At 40.8% G+C, this 18,141-nt stretch overlaps 1 protein-coding gene across 7 annotated transcripts in view; it reads left to right on the forward strand.

The window, feature by feature from the left end:
- Nucleotides 1-18,141, forward strand: part of CDH8 (cadherin 8) — a 229,095-nt gene that overhangs the window by 128,993 nt on the left and 81,961 nt on the right. For all 7 annotated transcript variants that reach the window (XM_083452451.1, XM_083452452.1, XM_083452450.1 and 4 more), the window contains one exon: nucleotides 7,140-7,307. In XM_083452451.1, coding sequence (XP_083308577.1) covers nucleotides 7,140-7,307 — 168 coding nt within the window. The remainder of the gene's footprint in view (nucleotides 1-7,139; nucleotides 7,308-18,141) is intronic.

Below are 18,141 nucleotides of genomic sequence, written 5' to 3' on the forward strand. Positions count from 1 at the left end.
TTTTTGTAACTCCTTGTAAGTGTGTGGGGAGTGTTGAAGGTGATGTCCTAAAAGGTGATAAAGCAATCACTATGTGTTGATTACATTACTGCAGAAGAAAAAATCTGTGCCAGGAATGGGTATAGTATTTAGCAAACAAAGAAGGCAGATGAGTCATTTCCTCCTGGTCACAAAAAAAAGTGAAGAAAACAACTCCAGCATGAATAACACAATATAAAAATCATATCCTAAGTAGTTTGCAAATTCTACCCCACCTCCTTATTAAGGAGCCACTTACAGGGACAATTACAAATAGCTGTGGGTATTCAAGGGTACTGTTGCTGAAATTCCAAGTTCTTACTGATCATTCTGATAGCATCTTCCTGAAGCTGTTGTTGTTCAGGGTCAAACACTTTGAATTTACTTACCCCCTCCCATGGTATTCTCCCCCATATGATACATTTTAGAGCAATGGTAGTCAACATTATATTCTCCAGATGTTGCTGGACTGCACATCTGATCATCCTTGACCATTGATCATGCTCACTGAGGCTGATGGGGTTTGCAGTCCAGCATCATAAAGGGCACCATGTTGGCTACTCATGCTTTAGAGCGTTTGGTTTCAAGCAGAGGGCTAATTAGAAATCTGAAAGAGTACCACTCGGACTTGCCAGTAATCTCTACTAAGCCGCTTAGTTAGCTGGTATCTTGCTTCTCATCCTCCACCTTGCAAATAGGCTTTATCGCATAACATAATTCAGTTTCATTCTAATAACTGTCAGTATACCACCGCTATTGTTTAATATTTATTATGATTCATATAGCATCATCAGAGATCCATGATGCTTTACAGAGTACAAAAGGACAGGTGTCGGCATCAAAGACCTTATAATCTAAAATTTAACATAGGGGAAACAATTGAAGAAGGGGAGAGAAGTGGTTGCCTCACTTCAAAGAATGATATTGTACAGCTGGAATAGGTTCAGAAAAGGGCAAGCAAAATGTTCAAGGGGTTGAAGCAGCTCCCCTCTAGTGAAAGGTTACAACAGTTGGTGCTTTTCAGTTTCAAGAAAAGGTGAGTAAGAGGTGGCATGTTACAGATGTATAAAATTATGCCTGGCGTGAAGAAAGCAGATCAAGAACTGTTTTCTCCTTCTCTCATAAGACTAGAATGTGTGGGCATCCAATGATGCTGAATGCTGGAAGATTCAGAGACGGGAGGGGGAGGAGGAGAGAGAGAAAGTACTTCTTCACGCAGCGCACAGTTAAATCCTGGAATTCACTCCCAGAAGTTGTAGCAATGGCCACCAACTTGGATGCCTTTAAAATAAGATTAGACACGAAGCATAAGGCTACAGGCAGGTACTAGCCATGATGACTGTGTTCTATCTTGACTGCTGGAGGTGGTATGACTCTGAATGCCACTTGCTGATAAGCACAAGCTTTCAGGTTCCCCATGATGCATTTGGTTAGCCACTGTGAGAACAGAATGCTGGACTAGATGGGTCATCAGCCTGATCTAATAGGCTCTTCTGACATTCCAATTTTTTTAAAAAAATATTTTTATTGAATGATTTTATGTTACAAAAAAACAATACAGCCATACTACCACTAAATATAATTAAGAAATAAAAATTACATACATCAATATTTAGTTTGTTATTTGTTATTTACCGTCTTATTTCCTCCCAAACATACCAATTTTGACATTCCTCTGACATTCCAATTTTTTGTGGGTGGAAGGGTAAACGGGGGGGGGGGGGGGGCAACCTTTTTATTTGTGTGATTTTTGATCCCTGTGTTGTATCTTCCAACTTTGGTTTCTCTTTGTTTCTCATTTTTTTTCAATCGTAAATTCAGTTCTACATATTTCCATATCAGTTAGCACGGAAAATTCATGAAAACTTTTTGTATGAAATTATTATTATTATTTGTATGAAATTATCCTAATATATGCATTTTTGTATGCAATCTTGCCTAATATAATGCATTTTTTGTATGTTATTTTCACTAATATATGCATTTATATGCACATTTTATTGTGGTATATGCATTTTTGTATAATAATAATAATTAATAATAATTTATTATTTATACCCCGCCCATCTGGCTGAGTTTCCCCAGCCACTCTGGGCGGCTCCCAAGTATATATTACTTGGCTGAAGAATTCCATTGCAAAATTCAGAGAAGTGCAGGATGGTTGTGTTTTGGTTTGCATATACTCTAGGAAAATGTGGATTAAGTGGGTTCAACTTTAACTGGAAACTGAGTGAAATATCTCCCTCATCCCTAGCTAGTTTGCTGGTCTTTTCTGTTATACTGAGATGCATTTTTCAAGCATTCTGCTACCATCCTGAGGGACAGACCTTTCAGATAGAAAGAGAAAAAGTCTCCTTTTTGCAGGCAATTTCATAGACAAATCTAACTGCTCTCTCCCCCTCCCTCCCCCTCCATCCCATTCTGTGACCTGTACATGCTATTAAAGCCAGGTTCCAATTAAAACAACAGCAACAACAACAACAAATGAAACAGATGAGAAATGAATGAAAAATGAGTGGATTATCATTTGGAACTCATTTGTTTGAATTCTCATTCATTTTTTTATTAATTAATTCAAAAGCAGCTCACTTATTTTGTATATCATTTGTTTTTAAAATGAATGTGTGGCCTTGATGCAAATCTCTTGTTCCATGACTCATACAGGGATTGATGTCTAGGTACATTTATGAGCTGCCCATTTCTCTCTCTCGAATAGAGTATAGTTTGAATCAAACATATTCAGAAAGTTAGATGCATTATACAATTTTCAGGAGAGTCTATCTCCCTTTCTCTGCTCCATTTACCCTCTTATTCAGTTGGCAGTAAATGATGTGCAAAGTTATATGGGAATATACACATAATTCTATTTGTCTCTGATTATATCAGACAGGTGACACTGAAAATTACTCTTTAAATAAAAGGAGCTAAATCGGAACAAAGTTTCCACATTTCCGAGTGTGTGTGTTTTTAAGAGCTATGTGATTGTAGCTTCCTGGACTTCATCAGATGCTCTAGAATAGGGATGCAGAACATGCAACCCTCCAGCAGTGACCATAGTAGGGAACAAAACGAAGTTCTTGTACTAGTGTGCAAGTGTGTGTGCTAGTGTGAATAACTTAGGCTCAGGATACCTTAAGAACTACCTTAGCCTGTACATCTTAAGTTGTTCACTGAAATCATTTTGGTCCCCCATGGAGTAGAGGAAATGGTGCCTTCATTGTTGAGGGCCCAACTCTGTGAAGCTCTCTCCCAGTAGAACTCAGATAGGCCCTGTCACTGATGAGTTTCCGTCACCTGGTTAAAACAGTTTTATTTCAGGTGGCATTTGTATTGTGAATGCACATCTAATTAAAAAAAATTAAATATGCTGATCTTCATTTAAATTTCTGAAATTTTAAATATTTGAGGTTTAATTTGTATTTTAAGTTTTGTATATTTTCTATCGGTGTAAGCCACTTTGAGACCTAGATGGTGAAAAGTGCAATACAAAAATTTAAAAATAAAATAATAATTAATCACTAATAATACACTTGCCAAGCTCTAGCATTGTTAGTGTTGAAGCACAGTTAAGAGGGAAATTCTCATTTTATTGCACTGTTATAAAAGGGCTTAATTTGTGCTATTGTGCTAATATGCCACTCAATCGTCTGATGGGGTTTTTGTTGCTGTTGTATATTGCTTGCTAATTTATTTTTATTTTGCCAGCAGGCAATTAACACCTATTTAGGAACACAGAAATATAAAGATTTAAATGAAATATATTCATGCCTACCAGGCAATCCACCAGATGTTGCTGCAAGACTTGACAGCAACAGTCACCTATTTGGGAAACCATGAGGAGGAATCCAAGCTTTCCTCCCAAAAACAGTATGAACTGGGCAAAATTTATCTTATGGGTGTAAGTAATATAATTATTGCCAAACTCTGCATTCAACTGAATAGTTGTGCAAGCTCACAGACTTTCTCCCATTCCTCCCCGTCATGTGCCCCATAGCCTTCCCATGTAGGGTGAAGAGACGGTAGATTGTTTCATCAGCACAAACATTCCTGCTTGCCCAATAGCACTATCTCCTTAGTTGCTGGTTTGAATGCAAACCTAGGCTTTTATTATAGCATTAGATCCAGCACCAAATCTGACCATTGAAGGAATGCTAGCCGCCCACTCCTCCAAGTTGCCAAGCAAGATCTGAGAAAGGAAGAATGAAATAAAATGATGAGGGAAAGGGAGGTGGCACACTGCCATTTACTCCTTTCTCAATATTCCCCCAAGCCCTGCAGTTTAAAGGTAGAGAAGCATATATGGACAAGCAAATATTTTGGCCATAAACCATACTTAAACATCTCCTTAAATTGTCCCCTAACATTAGAGTCTTGTTTTAAAGGTTGCTATTTATTATTCTCATTATTCTCCTAAAATGGCTATTGGTGTCATATTGCCCAAGAGCAAATAAAACAGTGGTAGAATGAGATTTACTTTTCAAGGAGCTCTTAAATTCATACTCAGCAATTTGCCCAATCTGTCTCAGAACCTGAATTGGAGAAAATATACCCTTGTGGTCTATGTGACTGAGGTTTTTTTAAAGGATGTATTTCGAAAAGCAAACACTGGATTCAAAAAAGGGGGAATTAGATGGGGGAAAGGGGAAGAGTCAACAGTGGAAGCAAACATGGAAATGGAACAGCAGGCAAAAATAAGGTTTTAAGTTGTTTATTGCAGGGGTTGCCAAATGTCTGGGGTCTAATGGGCACATTTTCAAACAGGAAAGACAGCCGTGGACACCACACACACACACACACACACACACACACACACACCCTGCAAACAACTGCACAATGCGAACTATTCTACTGGCTACAAAAAGATTCTTCTTTCGATCTTAATTTCAGTGGGGGAAGAAGGTACCCTGTGGACACCAGAGAAGGTCTCTGAAGGCACCTAGTTGCCCACAAGCACCACTTTTGTGATCCCTGGTTTCTTGCCACTCACAGCAGCCTGAATAGTTTGTTGGAAGAGGGGAGAGACCTGTCCTTCCACAAAGCTCTCTGTCATTCTGCACACAACAATGGAAGTACACAGCAATACAAGGAAAACTTCCAGATGTTGATATCTCTCTCACTGAAGATGGGTGAACTGCAGTGGCTCACATGCCATTGTGTTGAAAATTAGCGGGGGCATCTCTGCACCCCACCTCCACAAGTTAGAAAATATTTCAGTTAATTCTGAGCAAATCCATCCATCTATATCTATCTATATATCCATCTATCTATCATCTATCTATCTTTCATCTGTCTATCTATCATCTATCTATCTATCGTCACCTGCTTTACCTAGAGGAGTGATTAGAAAGAATGCCCCCAGGAAATTGATGGGGTGGAGCAAAACTGACTCCAAATGGGACCATTGAGGGTGGCAATAAGTTCCTCTGAGAAGAGTGGACTCTCCTTCAAGTTTTCCCAAGAGCAGCCTTTCAAAGGAGGGCATAAACTATCATATCTTCCCCAGCTTGGATTTTAAGCTGAGCTGAAGAAGAATTTGAGAACTTCACATGCTCTGTTCTTCTTTCAGCCAAGCATTGCCAAACCCCTAAAACCTGCTACTGGATCTGAACCTACCAAATTTTGCCATCCTCTTCCTTCACACAGAGCATAGTTAAACTATGGAAATCACTCACGCAAGAGGTAGTGATTGCTTCCAACCTAGATGACTTTTAAAAAGAAGCCATTTAAATAAAATCCATGGAATAAGGCAGGCTTCCTCAACCTCGGCCCTCTAGATGTTTTTGGCCTACAACTCCCATGATCCCTAGCTAGCAGGACCAGTGGTGAGGGATGATGGGAATTGTAGTCTCAAAATATCTGGAGGTCGAGGAAGCCTGGGATAAGGCTATCAATGGCTACTAGCCATGACTACTATGCTCTGCCTCCACAACTGGTTGCTGGGGACCACCAGAGGAGAGAGAGCTCTTGTGCTCAGTTCCTCCTTGAGGGCTTCCCACAGGCATCTGATTGGTCAATGTGAGAACAGGATGCTGGGCTAGATGGGGCATTGGTCTGATCCAGCATACTCTTATTTCCCTTATTTCCCTCTTCCTCTTCTTCCTCAACCACTACAGGATTGTAGTTATCACTAGGTTTTTTTTTAAAAAAATGTTCACATAATTACTCCCAGAGCCTATATTGAGTTAGTTCCAGCTTTCCGGATTTCAAGGCTTTTTATGTTTCTCACTAATGTCAATCTAAATATCTCTCAGCTATGCCCCAATACAAAGAAATGGGCTGCATGATCTCACTGTGTTAGAGAATTGCCACTTTTCAAATAATACTATTGTTAATAGAAGACATGAATAGTGTATAATTGTAAATGTTTCCACATACACAGAGTCATCCAGCTGAGAGCTCCAAGAGGATAAGCTCCTGGATAGAAGTGGGGTTTCCCCACCGCCTTCTTCTGCTTCTTCCCATGCCTGAGAAAGAAACCCCTGGAGCACAGTGATTTTAAAAGCCCACTGCACTGGTGGATTGAATTCCCCTTGACACTCTTAACGCTTCACTTATTACTAAGATGATTCCATAACTTGAACTTCTTGCTCTCTTTTCACAGACAAATGATTTCATTTAAAAAATGATTCAAAAACTGGATTAGTAGGGGACATCCCCTCAAGAAAAACTTCTATACTGTTATGAATTTGGCTGCTAATAGATTGATCACCTAGCAACTAATAGACTTAATAGCAAAACATGCACTTCCATACCCACACTAAATGCTTTTTGATTACTGCAAATCTGCTGCTTTGGAGCATTGCACCCAACTGAGATTGTGGAACATCCAGTTTTCTACCTGTCCTCCATTTTTAAAAAAAGTTTTTCTTTGCAAGAATGAGTATTGTTTAAAAAATAACATGCAGAAGGGAAGGATGAAGAATGCACAAGAGGGGATCTTTTGTTAATACTGAGAACATAAGCCCTGATGGATCAGGGCTGGTATTGAATAAAAGTATTTAATGCATTTTACCCAAACACATACAGCCTCAGGAAAAGCACCCCTAACCTGTTCTTGGTCAATTGTGTGTTGCCCTGTAAACTTCCTCTCTATTGTTTATCTTCTCTTTCTTTCCTTTCAGCAATTATTAAAACGGCTCTTTCAAACATGGACCGGGAAGCCAAAGAGGAATACACGGTGGTCATCCAAGCAAAAGATATGGGTGGGCACATGGGCGGATTGTCTGGAACCACCACTGTGACAATTACACTCACCGATGTCAACGACAACCCTCCGAAATTTGCACAGAGTAAGTGGTGCTTCTGGTGCTAGCTTACCTTGTTGACTATATTGACTTTCCTAGAGTACCTCTCAAACACTGTCCTGCTTGTATGCTAATACAGACAATGCTTGTTTGCAATAAAAATGTTGTATATGAGAAATAGAAACCAGATGAAGGTTGTTTGATTGTTAAATATATCTGCTGCTAAGTTAGTTTTCTCACAGGGTGGAATTGGCTAGTGATGGATCAGTTTCAATCTGGTTCATGTCCCTTTCACATGCATTCACCTATGCATCTCTGCTATCCTGTTTCAAGGCAGACATTTCCTGTAAAAATTCCACATGGGTTTAGTATTTTTGTTTAAGTATGTACAATACACAAGTGGTCTGCAGGCTGGCTTTAAGAAAGGGCATGTGAGTGACTGGCAGCTACGGCATGTGGCCACATCCTGTTCTGACCAGGGTGGAAAATGAAAACAGTCCATGCCATCCCTGCCAGTGGGATTTCTGGCTTCCTTTTCATTGGATGTGGCAGGAGCTGTGCTTCCTAGATACTCCAGGAGGCTGGAACCTATGAGGTTAGTCTTCAGACCACCTTGTGGAGCTTGGTAGTCTAAAGGCCATCCTTATTATGACTTATTTCCACTGTCCTTCTGTCATGTACCAGCTAAATATTAAGCTTCTCATTGTCATATAGAACCTCTTCCCAGATGCTATAATTTGCTCCCCTCTTCTCCACACCTGCTTCTATTCTCTCAGCTGCCATTGAATTTGTTCACTGCTCACCTTTCTATACCTGCTGCCATGTTCCTCATTATTTCTGAAGCAGTTTGCATCAAGTTATGTCTGCATAGCAAATTCCTGAGCTTAGAATTCTTCAATTCTGAGTGTATGTCTAAATGTATATTTTTAACCTGGCTTTGGTGGGTGAATCCTTGGAGTTCTTGTAAAAAAGCATAATCTGAAGTCTGCACACCCTACGCCCACATTATTTTGGAAGCATGTGTAGGAGAGAGAAACAGAAGTGACCTTATGGTGGGTGTCTGCTATAGACCATGAAGCCAGACTGAAGACTTGGATGAAGCCTTACTAGAACAAATCTAGTTTGTTCTCCGATAAAGAAAACAATGCCCGACCTGAAGAATTTGGAGGAAATGATTCAGCAGAGGAAACACAGCCCAGAATAACTAAGGAGATAGTACAAGAATACTTGGCTAGTTTAGATGTATTCAAGTCTCCAGGGCCAGATGAACTGCATCCAAGAGTATTAAAGGAACTGGCAGATGTGATCTCAGAACCACTGGCAATCATCTTTGAGAATTCCTGGAGAACAGGCGAAGTCCCGGCAGACTGGAGGAGGGCAAATGTTGTCCCTATTTTCAAAAAGGGGAAAAGAGAGGACCCAAATAATTACCGCCCAGTCAGTCTAACATCAATACCAGGGAAGATTCTGGAGCAGATCATTAAGCAAACAATCTGTGAGCACCTAGAAAGGAATGCTGTGATCACCAATAGTCAGCATGGATTTCTGAAAAATAAGTCATGTCAGACTAACCTGATCTCATTTTTTGACAGAATTACAAGCCTGGTAGATGAAGGGAACGCAGTGGATGTAGTCTACCTTGATTTCAGCAAGGCATTTGACAAGGTGCCCCATGATATTCTTGTAAAGAAGCTGGTAAAATGCGGTCTTGACTATGCTACCACTCAGTGGATTTGTAACTGGCTGACTGACCGGACCCAAAGGGTGCTCATCAATGGTTCCACTTCATCCTGGAGAAGAGTGACTAGTGGGGTGCCACAGGGTTCTGTCTTGGGCCCGGTCTTATTCAACATCTTTATCAACGACTTGGATGATGGACTCAAGGGCATCCTGATCAAATTTGCAGATGACACCAAACTGGGAGGGGTGGCTAACACCCCAGAAGACAGGATCACACTTCAAAACGACCTTGACAGATTAGAGAACTGGGCCAAAACAAACAAGATGAATTTTAACAGGGAGAAATGTAAAGTATTGCACTTGGGCAAAAAAAATGAGAGGCACAAATACAAGATGGGTGACACCTGGCTTGAGAGCAGTACATGTGAAAAGGATCTAGGAGTTTTGGTTGACCACAAACTTAACATGAGCCAACAGTGTGACGCGGCAGCTAAAAAAGCCAATGCAATTCTGGGCTGCATCAATAGGAGTATAGCATCTAGATCAAGGGAAGTTATAGTGCCACTGTATTCTGCTCTGGTCAGACCTCACCTGGAGTACTGTGTCCAGTTCTGGGCACCACAGTTCAAGAAGGACACTGACAAACTAGAACGTGTACAGAGGAGGGCAACCAAAATGGTCAAAGGCCTGGAAACAATGCCTTATGAGGATCGGCTAAGGGAGCTGGGCATGTTTAGCCTGGAGAAGAGGAGGTTAAGGGGTGATATGATAGCCATGTTCAAATATATAAAAGGATGTCACATAGAGGAGGGAGAAAGGTTGTTTTCTGCTGCTCCAGAGAAGCGGACACGGAGCAATGGATACAAACTACAAGAAAGAAGATTCCACCTAAACATTAGGAAGAACTTCCTGACAGTAAGAGCTGTTCGACAGTGGAATTTGCTGCCAAGGAGTGTGGTGGAGTCTCCTTCTTTGGAGGTCTTTAAGCAGAGGCTTGACAACCATATGTCAGGAGTGCTCTGATGGTGTTTCCTGCTTGGCAGGGGGTTGGACTCGATGACCCTTGTGGTCTCTTCCAACTCTATGATTCTATGATTCTATGATTCTATGATTCTATGAAATCTAGGTGTTCTTGGACTCCAGCTCCCATCAGCTCTAGCCAGCATAGCCAGTGGTGAGGGATGATGGGAGTTGTAGTCTCAGACCATCTGAGGGGGCCACAGACTCTAACCAGTGGTCCACACACAAACACACAGACAAAATAGATTGCCACAAAGTCTACACAGTAATTGTTAGAGGTGATTTATGCAGATAGAGGCTTGAACCAGAATCCATTATATGCAAAACTTTGTGTTATAGGAACCCTAGGAATAAATACTGCATGTAGCACTATAGAAAACATGCGATGGTGATTCTACATTTTGGGAAACACCATAGCTCTTCCTTACTCGCTTTCTTATGACTCCATCCCATATATTTATACACACTGCAGTGTTCTTTCCACTGTTTTCAATGCCATTTCAGATTATTCAGCAGCCATTGAGTTACACAACCAGTAAAAGAAGAAGAAAAAAGACATATGTAGTTGATGACAGAAATAAAGCAATGACTAATTGGAGATGAGAGGGAGAAATAAAAGTGAATAAGTCTAGGTCTAGTTAATTGTTGATCTTTAATTCAAAATCCATATTTACTGCTATGGTTCCAGTGTATGTCTTGCTGGGTTAGGTTAAAATGATTTGGCATCATGCTGAGCTGTTCTGCAGTGCTTTGTAGTCTGCATCAAAGTGTGGTGGTGGGGAGGGAATTATAATGAGGATTGATTTTTGTTTGATAAAGGTGTATTCTAATAGAATTTTGTAATGCAACCATCTAAGATGCCAGCTTATCTTTTTGCCTTTCTTTAAAAACAAAATAACAAAATAACAAAATAGGAGATTAAGATGTAACAAATCTAGATGGTCTCCTAGTTTAGAAAATGTGTTAATGGCAATTTAAAAATAAAACGTTTTTAAAAGAAATAAAATAGTAGTGCCTTAGGCTTATTCACACAAAATTAGCCTGTCATTCCTGCCTCTCATTACACAGTTACTGCATGTGGTTTTCTGTCACTTTTCTTCTACTCTGTGACCCACAATTAACCCACAAGTGGTGGCAACAGTCTCCTCCCCCTTCCAATTAATCATGTCACATGATTATATATTGCCACAGCTACAGATTGGTGTGTTTTGAGTCGGAATTTTCTACAGAAAACTGATTTTGGCTCAAAAGTGTATGTACTGTGAACTGAATAGGGCCATTTCAGGTGAATCCAGAATTTTGCTGGAACATGTCAAGACAGCCCTGGGTCAGATTGCCCCACCCAGAGTGAAATGGGACTCTAAATATTTGGAGTCGTGGGTTGCAGGGAGAAGGAGAGGCAGGTGGCAGTCTCTGCAAAGAACAATATAGGACTGTTGCAAGAGAGACCTCAAAGAGACCCACAGTATGCTTTGGCTATGTGCCCTTGTTCCCAGTGGAGGGTTCAATCCTGATAGTTACAGAGGCCTACTTCTCTAGCTCCTTCCCACAGGGAACAAGCTGGGGAAGCAGACCCCAACAGGATTGCACTCTCCTCTGACCAACTAGCGAGTGCAAAGTATCATCCTGCTAACTGCTGGGATCCATTTCACTAGCATGTGCACACAGAAGGAAAGAAGCAACTGGCAAGATTGAAACCTCCACTTACCAGCTGATGAGTGGAGTATACAATCCTGCTGGCTGCAGTGCTGCCAAGAAGGGGGCAAGAGGCACACATCTCCTTCTGTCACCCCACTTCTAATTGTGGATTTAATTGGGTTTCTAAAATCCTGGTTAAACATGGGGGCGGATTGGATGCAGTGTCTCCTTCCCCTCTCTCCAGCATGCTTAACTGTTTTTTAAACGTTTGGTTGGCAGGGGTGCACAGCCCTAGTGTGTATGGGGAAGGTCACTATAACTTTTTTCTTCCTTTTGAGTCTGCCTGTTCCTTGCCTTGCTAGCAATGGTGAATGTGCTCCCACTTCTGCTCAGTGCCATTGTTTTCTTTCTTTGCATGGTTTAGCATCATAGTACTGGCAAGGATACAATGCTCTCATTCAGATTTGCCTTCAGTTATTATCCTGCAGACAAAGTCTGATCTAAATCACAAAGCCAATTCTGAGTAAAAAATAACAACACTGCTTCCTGCACTCACTCTGGATTGCCATTGAAACAAAAACCCTGGAACAATGAGGAGAAAGAATGGGCTAGACCTGCCTTGTAACAGTGGCTGAGGGAACTGAGTCAGCCATGGATGAAAAGGCAAAACACCCAACAACTGCTGTTGTATTCAAGGCATGTTCTGGGTTAGATCCTTTGATGGGACCTCTCCTACTTTACCTAGCCTCCTCCAGCTTACTTGTTGGTAGCAGCAAGCAGCTGTGTCAATGCATGTGAGTTCACATATGTATTAGTCAAGCACTTGATATAGTCATGTGTACCGTCAAATCCAGATTGTTTTTTAGCACAAGTGTAGGAAGAGAGTGAACTGAAATTTCTAAAAAAATGCACAGCATTGTGTTTGCAATCCAAAATGAACAGAACAGTGGAACATTCCTTATGCTCCTGTCCCATCTCAGAAGCAAGACCAGACAATATGAAACACAGGGGGGAACTTAGGATAAGCAGGATTCTAGAAACACCCATAAATTAAAATGGCCAGGAGGCACAAAATGGTCATTTCAAATCATAACCTGTATTTTCTGTAGCTTCTGGTCATGTTTACAATTATGTCTTTACAGCCACTAGAAAGTGCAGGAAGAAGAAAACTCATTATGCTGAGTTAGCCATGGGAATGGAGCCCTCATTCTCCCTGTGGGGTTATAATGCCACTTGGTAAGAATGTAGGAAGAATCATGTTGGATAAGGTCAAAGGCCCATATAGTCCCAAATCCTGTCTTCATAGTGGCCAACCAGATGTCCATGGGAAATCTTAGTGCTGTGGCCATTTGGCTCACCCATCATTCAGAATTCAGCCGTATATGAACTGAAGTTCAGTATAGTGACAAGCATCCATTTCATTACTGCCCCAAGAAATAGATCGTCATCTTTGGGATTATTTTTAAAAAAAAAACATTATTATAATCAAGTCAATATAAAGAGAAAGAGCAGACTGAAACCCAGTTAAGCCACTTGCAAATCATAATCACTTACAGGACTGTGAATCATAACCACTTACAATGCAAAGTAGAGTCAGATCTGCACTGCAAGAACAAAAACAGCTTTTGTGGATGTCACACAATGCCAATGGATAAAACAGTCGAAATATGCATCGGGACAGATTTCACACTTACTATGTATTTGAAGCCATCCTCCTACTCATTATATTATGTGATGAAATGAAAGAGTTGTTCTGCATCTGATTGTGTTGCATGTGCTCTGTGCGATAGCGGAATCCAATAGAAGGTGACATGTTCCTTAATGATGCAAAAATCCATAGAAGAGAGTACTTGGGTGATGTAAATCACCATAATGTGGAGAGACATTTCTTAGAAGATGTGTGGCATAGAGTAGTTCTAAATATGTAACTGGAGGTCCACTGTTGTCAGTTACTCAAGCTTTTATAATTGCATCACAGATAGTTACAGTACTGTCAGTTTTGCTGAATACTCTGAAATAAGTTCATACTTGATCCACAGTGTAAGGAAGAACCATAAGGAATAAGCTGTGACAAAGTAGACATTGAACTGGTTTTAAGTGGAGAACAATTTTGGTGGAGAACGATGCCCAATAACAATAGCATCTTGAAGGTACAACTAAATAAGGGAAAGGATAGCCTGTTGCAGCCAGTTGTGTTTTTGCTTTTTAATGTTCTCATTAGGGTTGTGCACTGGATTTGGCTGAGGCCTGAGCCGAACTATTCTTATTTGGAGAGACTTGGGGATTGGAGAAGTCATGTTCAGACAGGCACAGATCACTACAGGCTGGATTGGATTGCCCAGGGAGTGGGGCATCAGGCCGGAAAGTTAGGCAGGCAAAATGGGAAAACCCAATTAAGGAGCTGAAACCTACCTGTGATTGCTGGCTGCATCTTTCAGAAAAAGGTATGCCCAACTTTCTGCCTAACTGACAGCCTCCTTCCTGCCTGATACCTTCTTCCCCTTGCTGTCTCTGCACAACAGCAATTGAGAGGAGGGAGCAATCCTTCACTGTGTGGCTAATGTGATGCTCTGCAAAGAGCTTTAATTCCAGGAGAGGTGATGGGGAATATTCCTGCTCTTGGTTGGGGTGTGTGTGAAGGACAAGCAAAGTCTCTTACTCTCACCTCTCTAATTATTTGTTACTGGCCACCAAAGCCCCCTGATCTTCTGATTTGAACAAAAAACAAGCACCAATAAGCTATGGATTAGTTGTTTGCTCTGGAGCTGTCTCTTTTGTGGGGTGCTGTTAACCTGCTTTTTTTGTCTGTCATTTTGTTTGTGGTGTGCATGGGAAGATTCTTGTCTGTTTTTGTAGGAAGGGGGCTGAGTTTTTCTGGGAAATCAGTGTTTTGTGGCTGAAAACTTTCATAGATACCCAAAAGCTCCAAAAGGTTACAGGCCCTTGCCAAATATTGGAACTGGATAATGTTGATAGCCTGGATTTATCAAGTGACTGATCTTAGAAGTTCTGGCTAGCAGGACAGATTAACTGTATCAGCAACTCTGTGCAATCCCTCCATTGTTGATACCTGCTATAAGGGCAACATTGCTAAGAACATTTGCTTGGGAAATAAGAAGAATATTATTATTTTTAACAACTGTGGTGGAATCTAACTGGTATGGAAGGTTATCAAAATTCATAAGATGTAGAACATGACACATTCACAATAAATTATAATGAACCAAGATAGTATGTTACATATGTTTATTGGTTCCAGGCAGAATAGAAGCATGCATTTATGGCTGGATTGTGAACTAATATGACACCCCTGAGCCTTAGAACTAAGAACAATGAACTTTCATACCTACAGGTTTTGCTTAGAAATAATTTAAGGGGTCCCACATGAGACATATTTTGGATTTTTTTAAAAAATCCCAACACTTTACAGATAAGATTTTGTTCACAAGAACAGCTGACTGCTGTGTAAAGCTCAAGTATATTAAAATAAGCTTATGCCTCACAGACAATATCTTAGCCTTGTGTTAAGTCAATTGGAATAACTACACTCGCTCCTTATGTACTCCCAATCACTGATCTGGATTGGGACACACGCGCAGGCGTGCGCACACACACCCTTTCTCATAAGCATTCACTGTGAAATAATGCACCCTTTTGCCTTGATTTAACCACCCCATATGCAAACATTGCAAAAATAATCAAAATCCAAGCCATAACGCACCTTCATTAACTGATCTTGCATTTGTGCACTTACAGCTGATTCTTAAATGTTTACCCTAGAAGTAAAACACACTGCATTCAATAGACCTGACTTCCTTACAAGTCTCCTTTTCATGACTAAGAGTGCAAAGGATTCAATGCCCCGTGAAGGAAGGACACCTACAGAGCACCTGCAGTCTTAGAAATGCAATGAAACTTATGATAGACAAGCATCAGGACCCTGGACAGGGTCCTTTGCAAACTCTAGACAAGCTCAATAGCAAACAAGAAGCAATGCCAGATTTCTGAATTTATCTCCAGTCTTGTTAAAATTTTACAAATTGCCACAGTGTGAAACAGTTCAGATTGAGACTGTGAGGCATATAATGGAGTAGTTACCACTTTCCACTGTACTGTTTCCCTATATGTTAATTGTATGGATATATATATATATCAGCCCAAAAAGGGTTGGGTTAGGGTGTTGTTAATTGTTATTGTCAAAATGGTTAACCCCTCACTCAGTTGCCATATTCCTGATCCAAATTCCCACCTTCACCTACCTGCTATTTTCAGAAGATTAAAGAGAGGGAGGAATCATTCACACATTGTCATGATTATGACCTCAGGCTAACTCAGGGGTAAATGAGTGTTTTTGCCTGGCTAGAATATGTCAGTGGATAGCACAGTTGGTAGAGTTCAGCTGATAGAGCATGAGACTCTTAATCTCACTTTCATGGATTTGAGCCCCACATTGGACAAAAGATTCCTGCATTGCAGGGGATGGACTAGATGATCATTGTGGTCCCTTCCTACTATACAGTTCTATGATTCTAAGCTTTGATAATTTCTCTTGACTGCAGGATGAAGGAGAGAAAGAGACAAGCAAATGCTTGTACTCACGAGCCTACTTTATAAAATGTAAAAATTACATTCATTGCTCCACCCTCTGCTGCCCTTGGCCCCACCCACCAATGGCACACAGCCTTTGGAAAGCTGTTCATAAGGGAATGTGGCCCTTGTGGTGAAAAAGTTTTGCCAGCCTTGCGCCAACCAATAAGGCCTAAACTATGGAGCAGGTAGCCTTCAGTGTTGCTTCTGTGATGATTTGAAACTTACTGAGGGCCAAAATAAAAATACTAGGATCTGCTGTCCTTTCTTGCTTACCAACCCTTCCTACTCAGCACTGCCCAGCCCTTTGCTACCCACTTCCCCCCAACGTGGCCAGCCCCATCTCTTTACACCTCACCCAACCCCATACCCTCACAAAATGCCCCACCTCTCTCTTCACAGTTCACTCCGCTCCTCTACTTAGAGCTTACCCAAATGCTAGCTCCCTTTATAAATGGGTAGGAGGTGCTTCAGAGAGTGGTTTGCCAACACACCTCCTACCCTTCCTTAGACACTGCTGCAGTGATGTTTAGCAGGGGAGGAAGTAGTTCAGAGAGAGGTCTCAAAGTTAGTTCCAAATTTACAATAGATGCTGATGTCCATGCTTTTAAAGGACAAGTCAAAAACAGAAAGGATGGGGGAGAAAGGTCACCCCGGGCGGTTTATGGGTGCCAAATCCCTGGCCCCAAATAAACCAGGTGTTGATCTGCCACAAGCACACACCTGATGGATGCCTTGGATCAGCCTTCACCAACTTTGTGCCCTCCAGATGTTTTGGACTGTAACTGCCAGTCTGGGGCCATTGTGAGGACAGAATGCTGGACTAGACAAGAACTTTGTTTGCAGGTAATAGGGTCTTATTAGGTTGTCATTTACTTAAAATGTGACTGACCTTTGTCATTAAATTCCTTGGTCTAAATCTTTTCCTTTTTCAAAACAATGGGTTACATGCATGTGATTTACAATGCCTCTTTTGATTGCATTAAGAAAATGCCCACTTAAACAATTTAAGACCTCTGTGTTACATGTGGATTCTTGTATGAATTGTTACCACATCATTCAATTGCTCACACACTTTCTTATAAATGATTTCAGGGTTTGTCAATTAGTGCCATATTTATTTATGCTTCATCCTTAAAAATGCATAACAAAGAATAAATTACAGAGGAAACTGATGTTCTGTTTTGTGGTCCATAATATGTTAGTTTTCTGCAGTAAGCACCAAAGAAAAGGCATAATGGCCACAGAGTACAAAGTAGAGGGAGGGAGAACTATGAAGAAATCAATTGTATTTTAAGGCTCCAAATGGCCTTGCAGGGTGTAATTTTTTTGAGTTATCCCAAAGGGCAAATTACCTTCAAGGAGATTTACAAAAAAAGGAGTATGTCAGGCTTGCTTTGACCTTTTCTGACAGTATGAAAAGTTGCATCTAGTTGTTTTCTCTTTGCTTCCCTACACATATTTATTTATTTCTTATATCTTATTCGCCCTTCACTATAAAGGTCCCAGGGCAGCTTAGAACTATATAAAATGCACTTATAGAAACAAAGGATGCATTTAAAATTATTGTTATTAAAATATATTGGGGGGGGGAAATACAAACTGAACATTCCCCCTCTTTCCCACAATTCAAAGGATGTAAACAACAACAATAAAGTTTATACAAGCACAGAAGTGAAGAGAACCTGAAAGTTACTAATATCAATACAAAGGATAATGTTAACACAAAGCTATACAGTGGTACCTCAGGTTAAGTACTGAATTCATTCCGGAGGTCCGTTCTTAACCTGAAACTGTTCTTAACCTGAAGCACCACTTTAGCTAATGGGGCCTCCTGCTGCCGCCGTGCTGCCGGAGCACAATTTCTGTTCTCATCCTGAAGCAAAGTTCTTAACCCGAGGTACTATCTCTGGCTTAGTGGAGTCTGTAACCTGAAGCGTAAGTAACCTGATGC

Source organism: Podarcis tiliguerta, assembly GCF_965153285.1.
Source record: "Podarcis tiliguerta genome assembly, chromosome: 8".
In the NCBI taxonomy this organism is placed as follows: domain Eukaryota; kingdom Metazoa; phylum Chordata; class Lepidosauria; order Squamata; family Lacertidae; genus Podarcis; species Podarcis tiliguerta.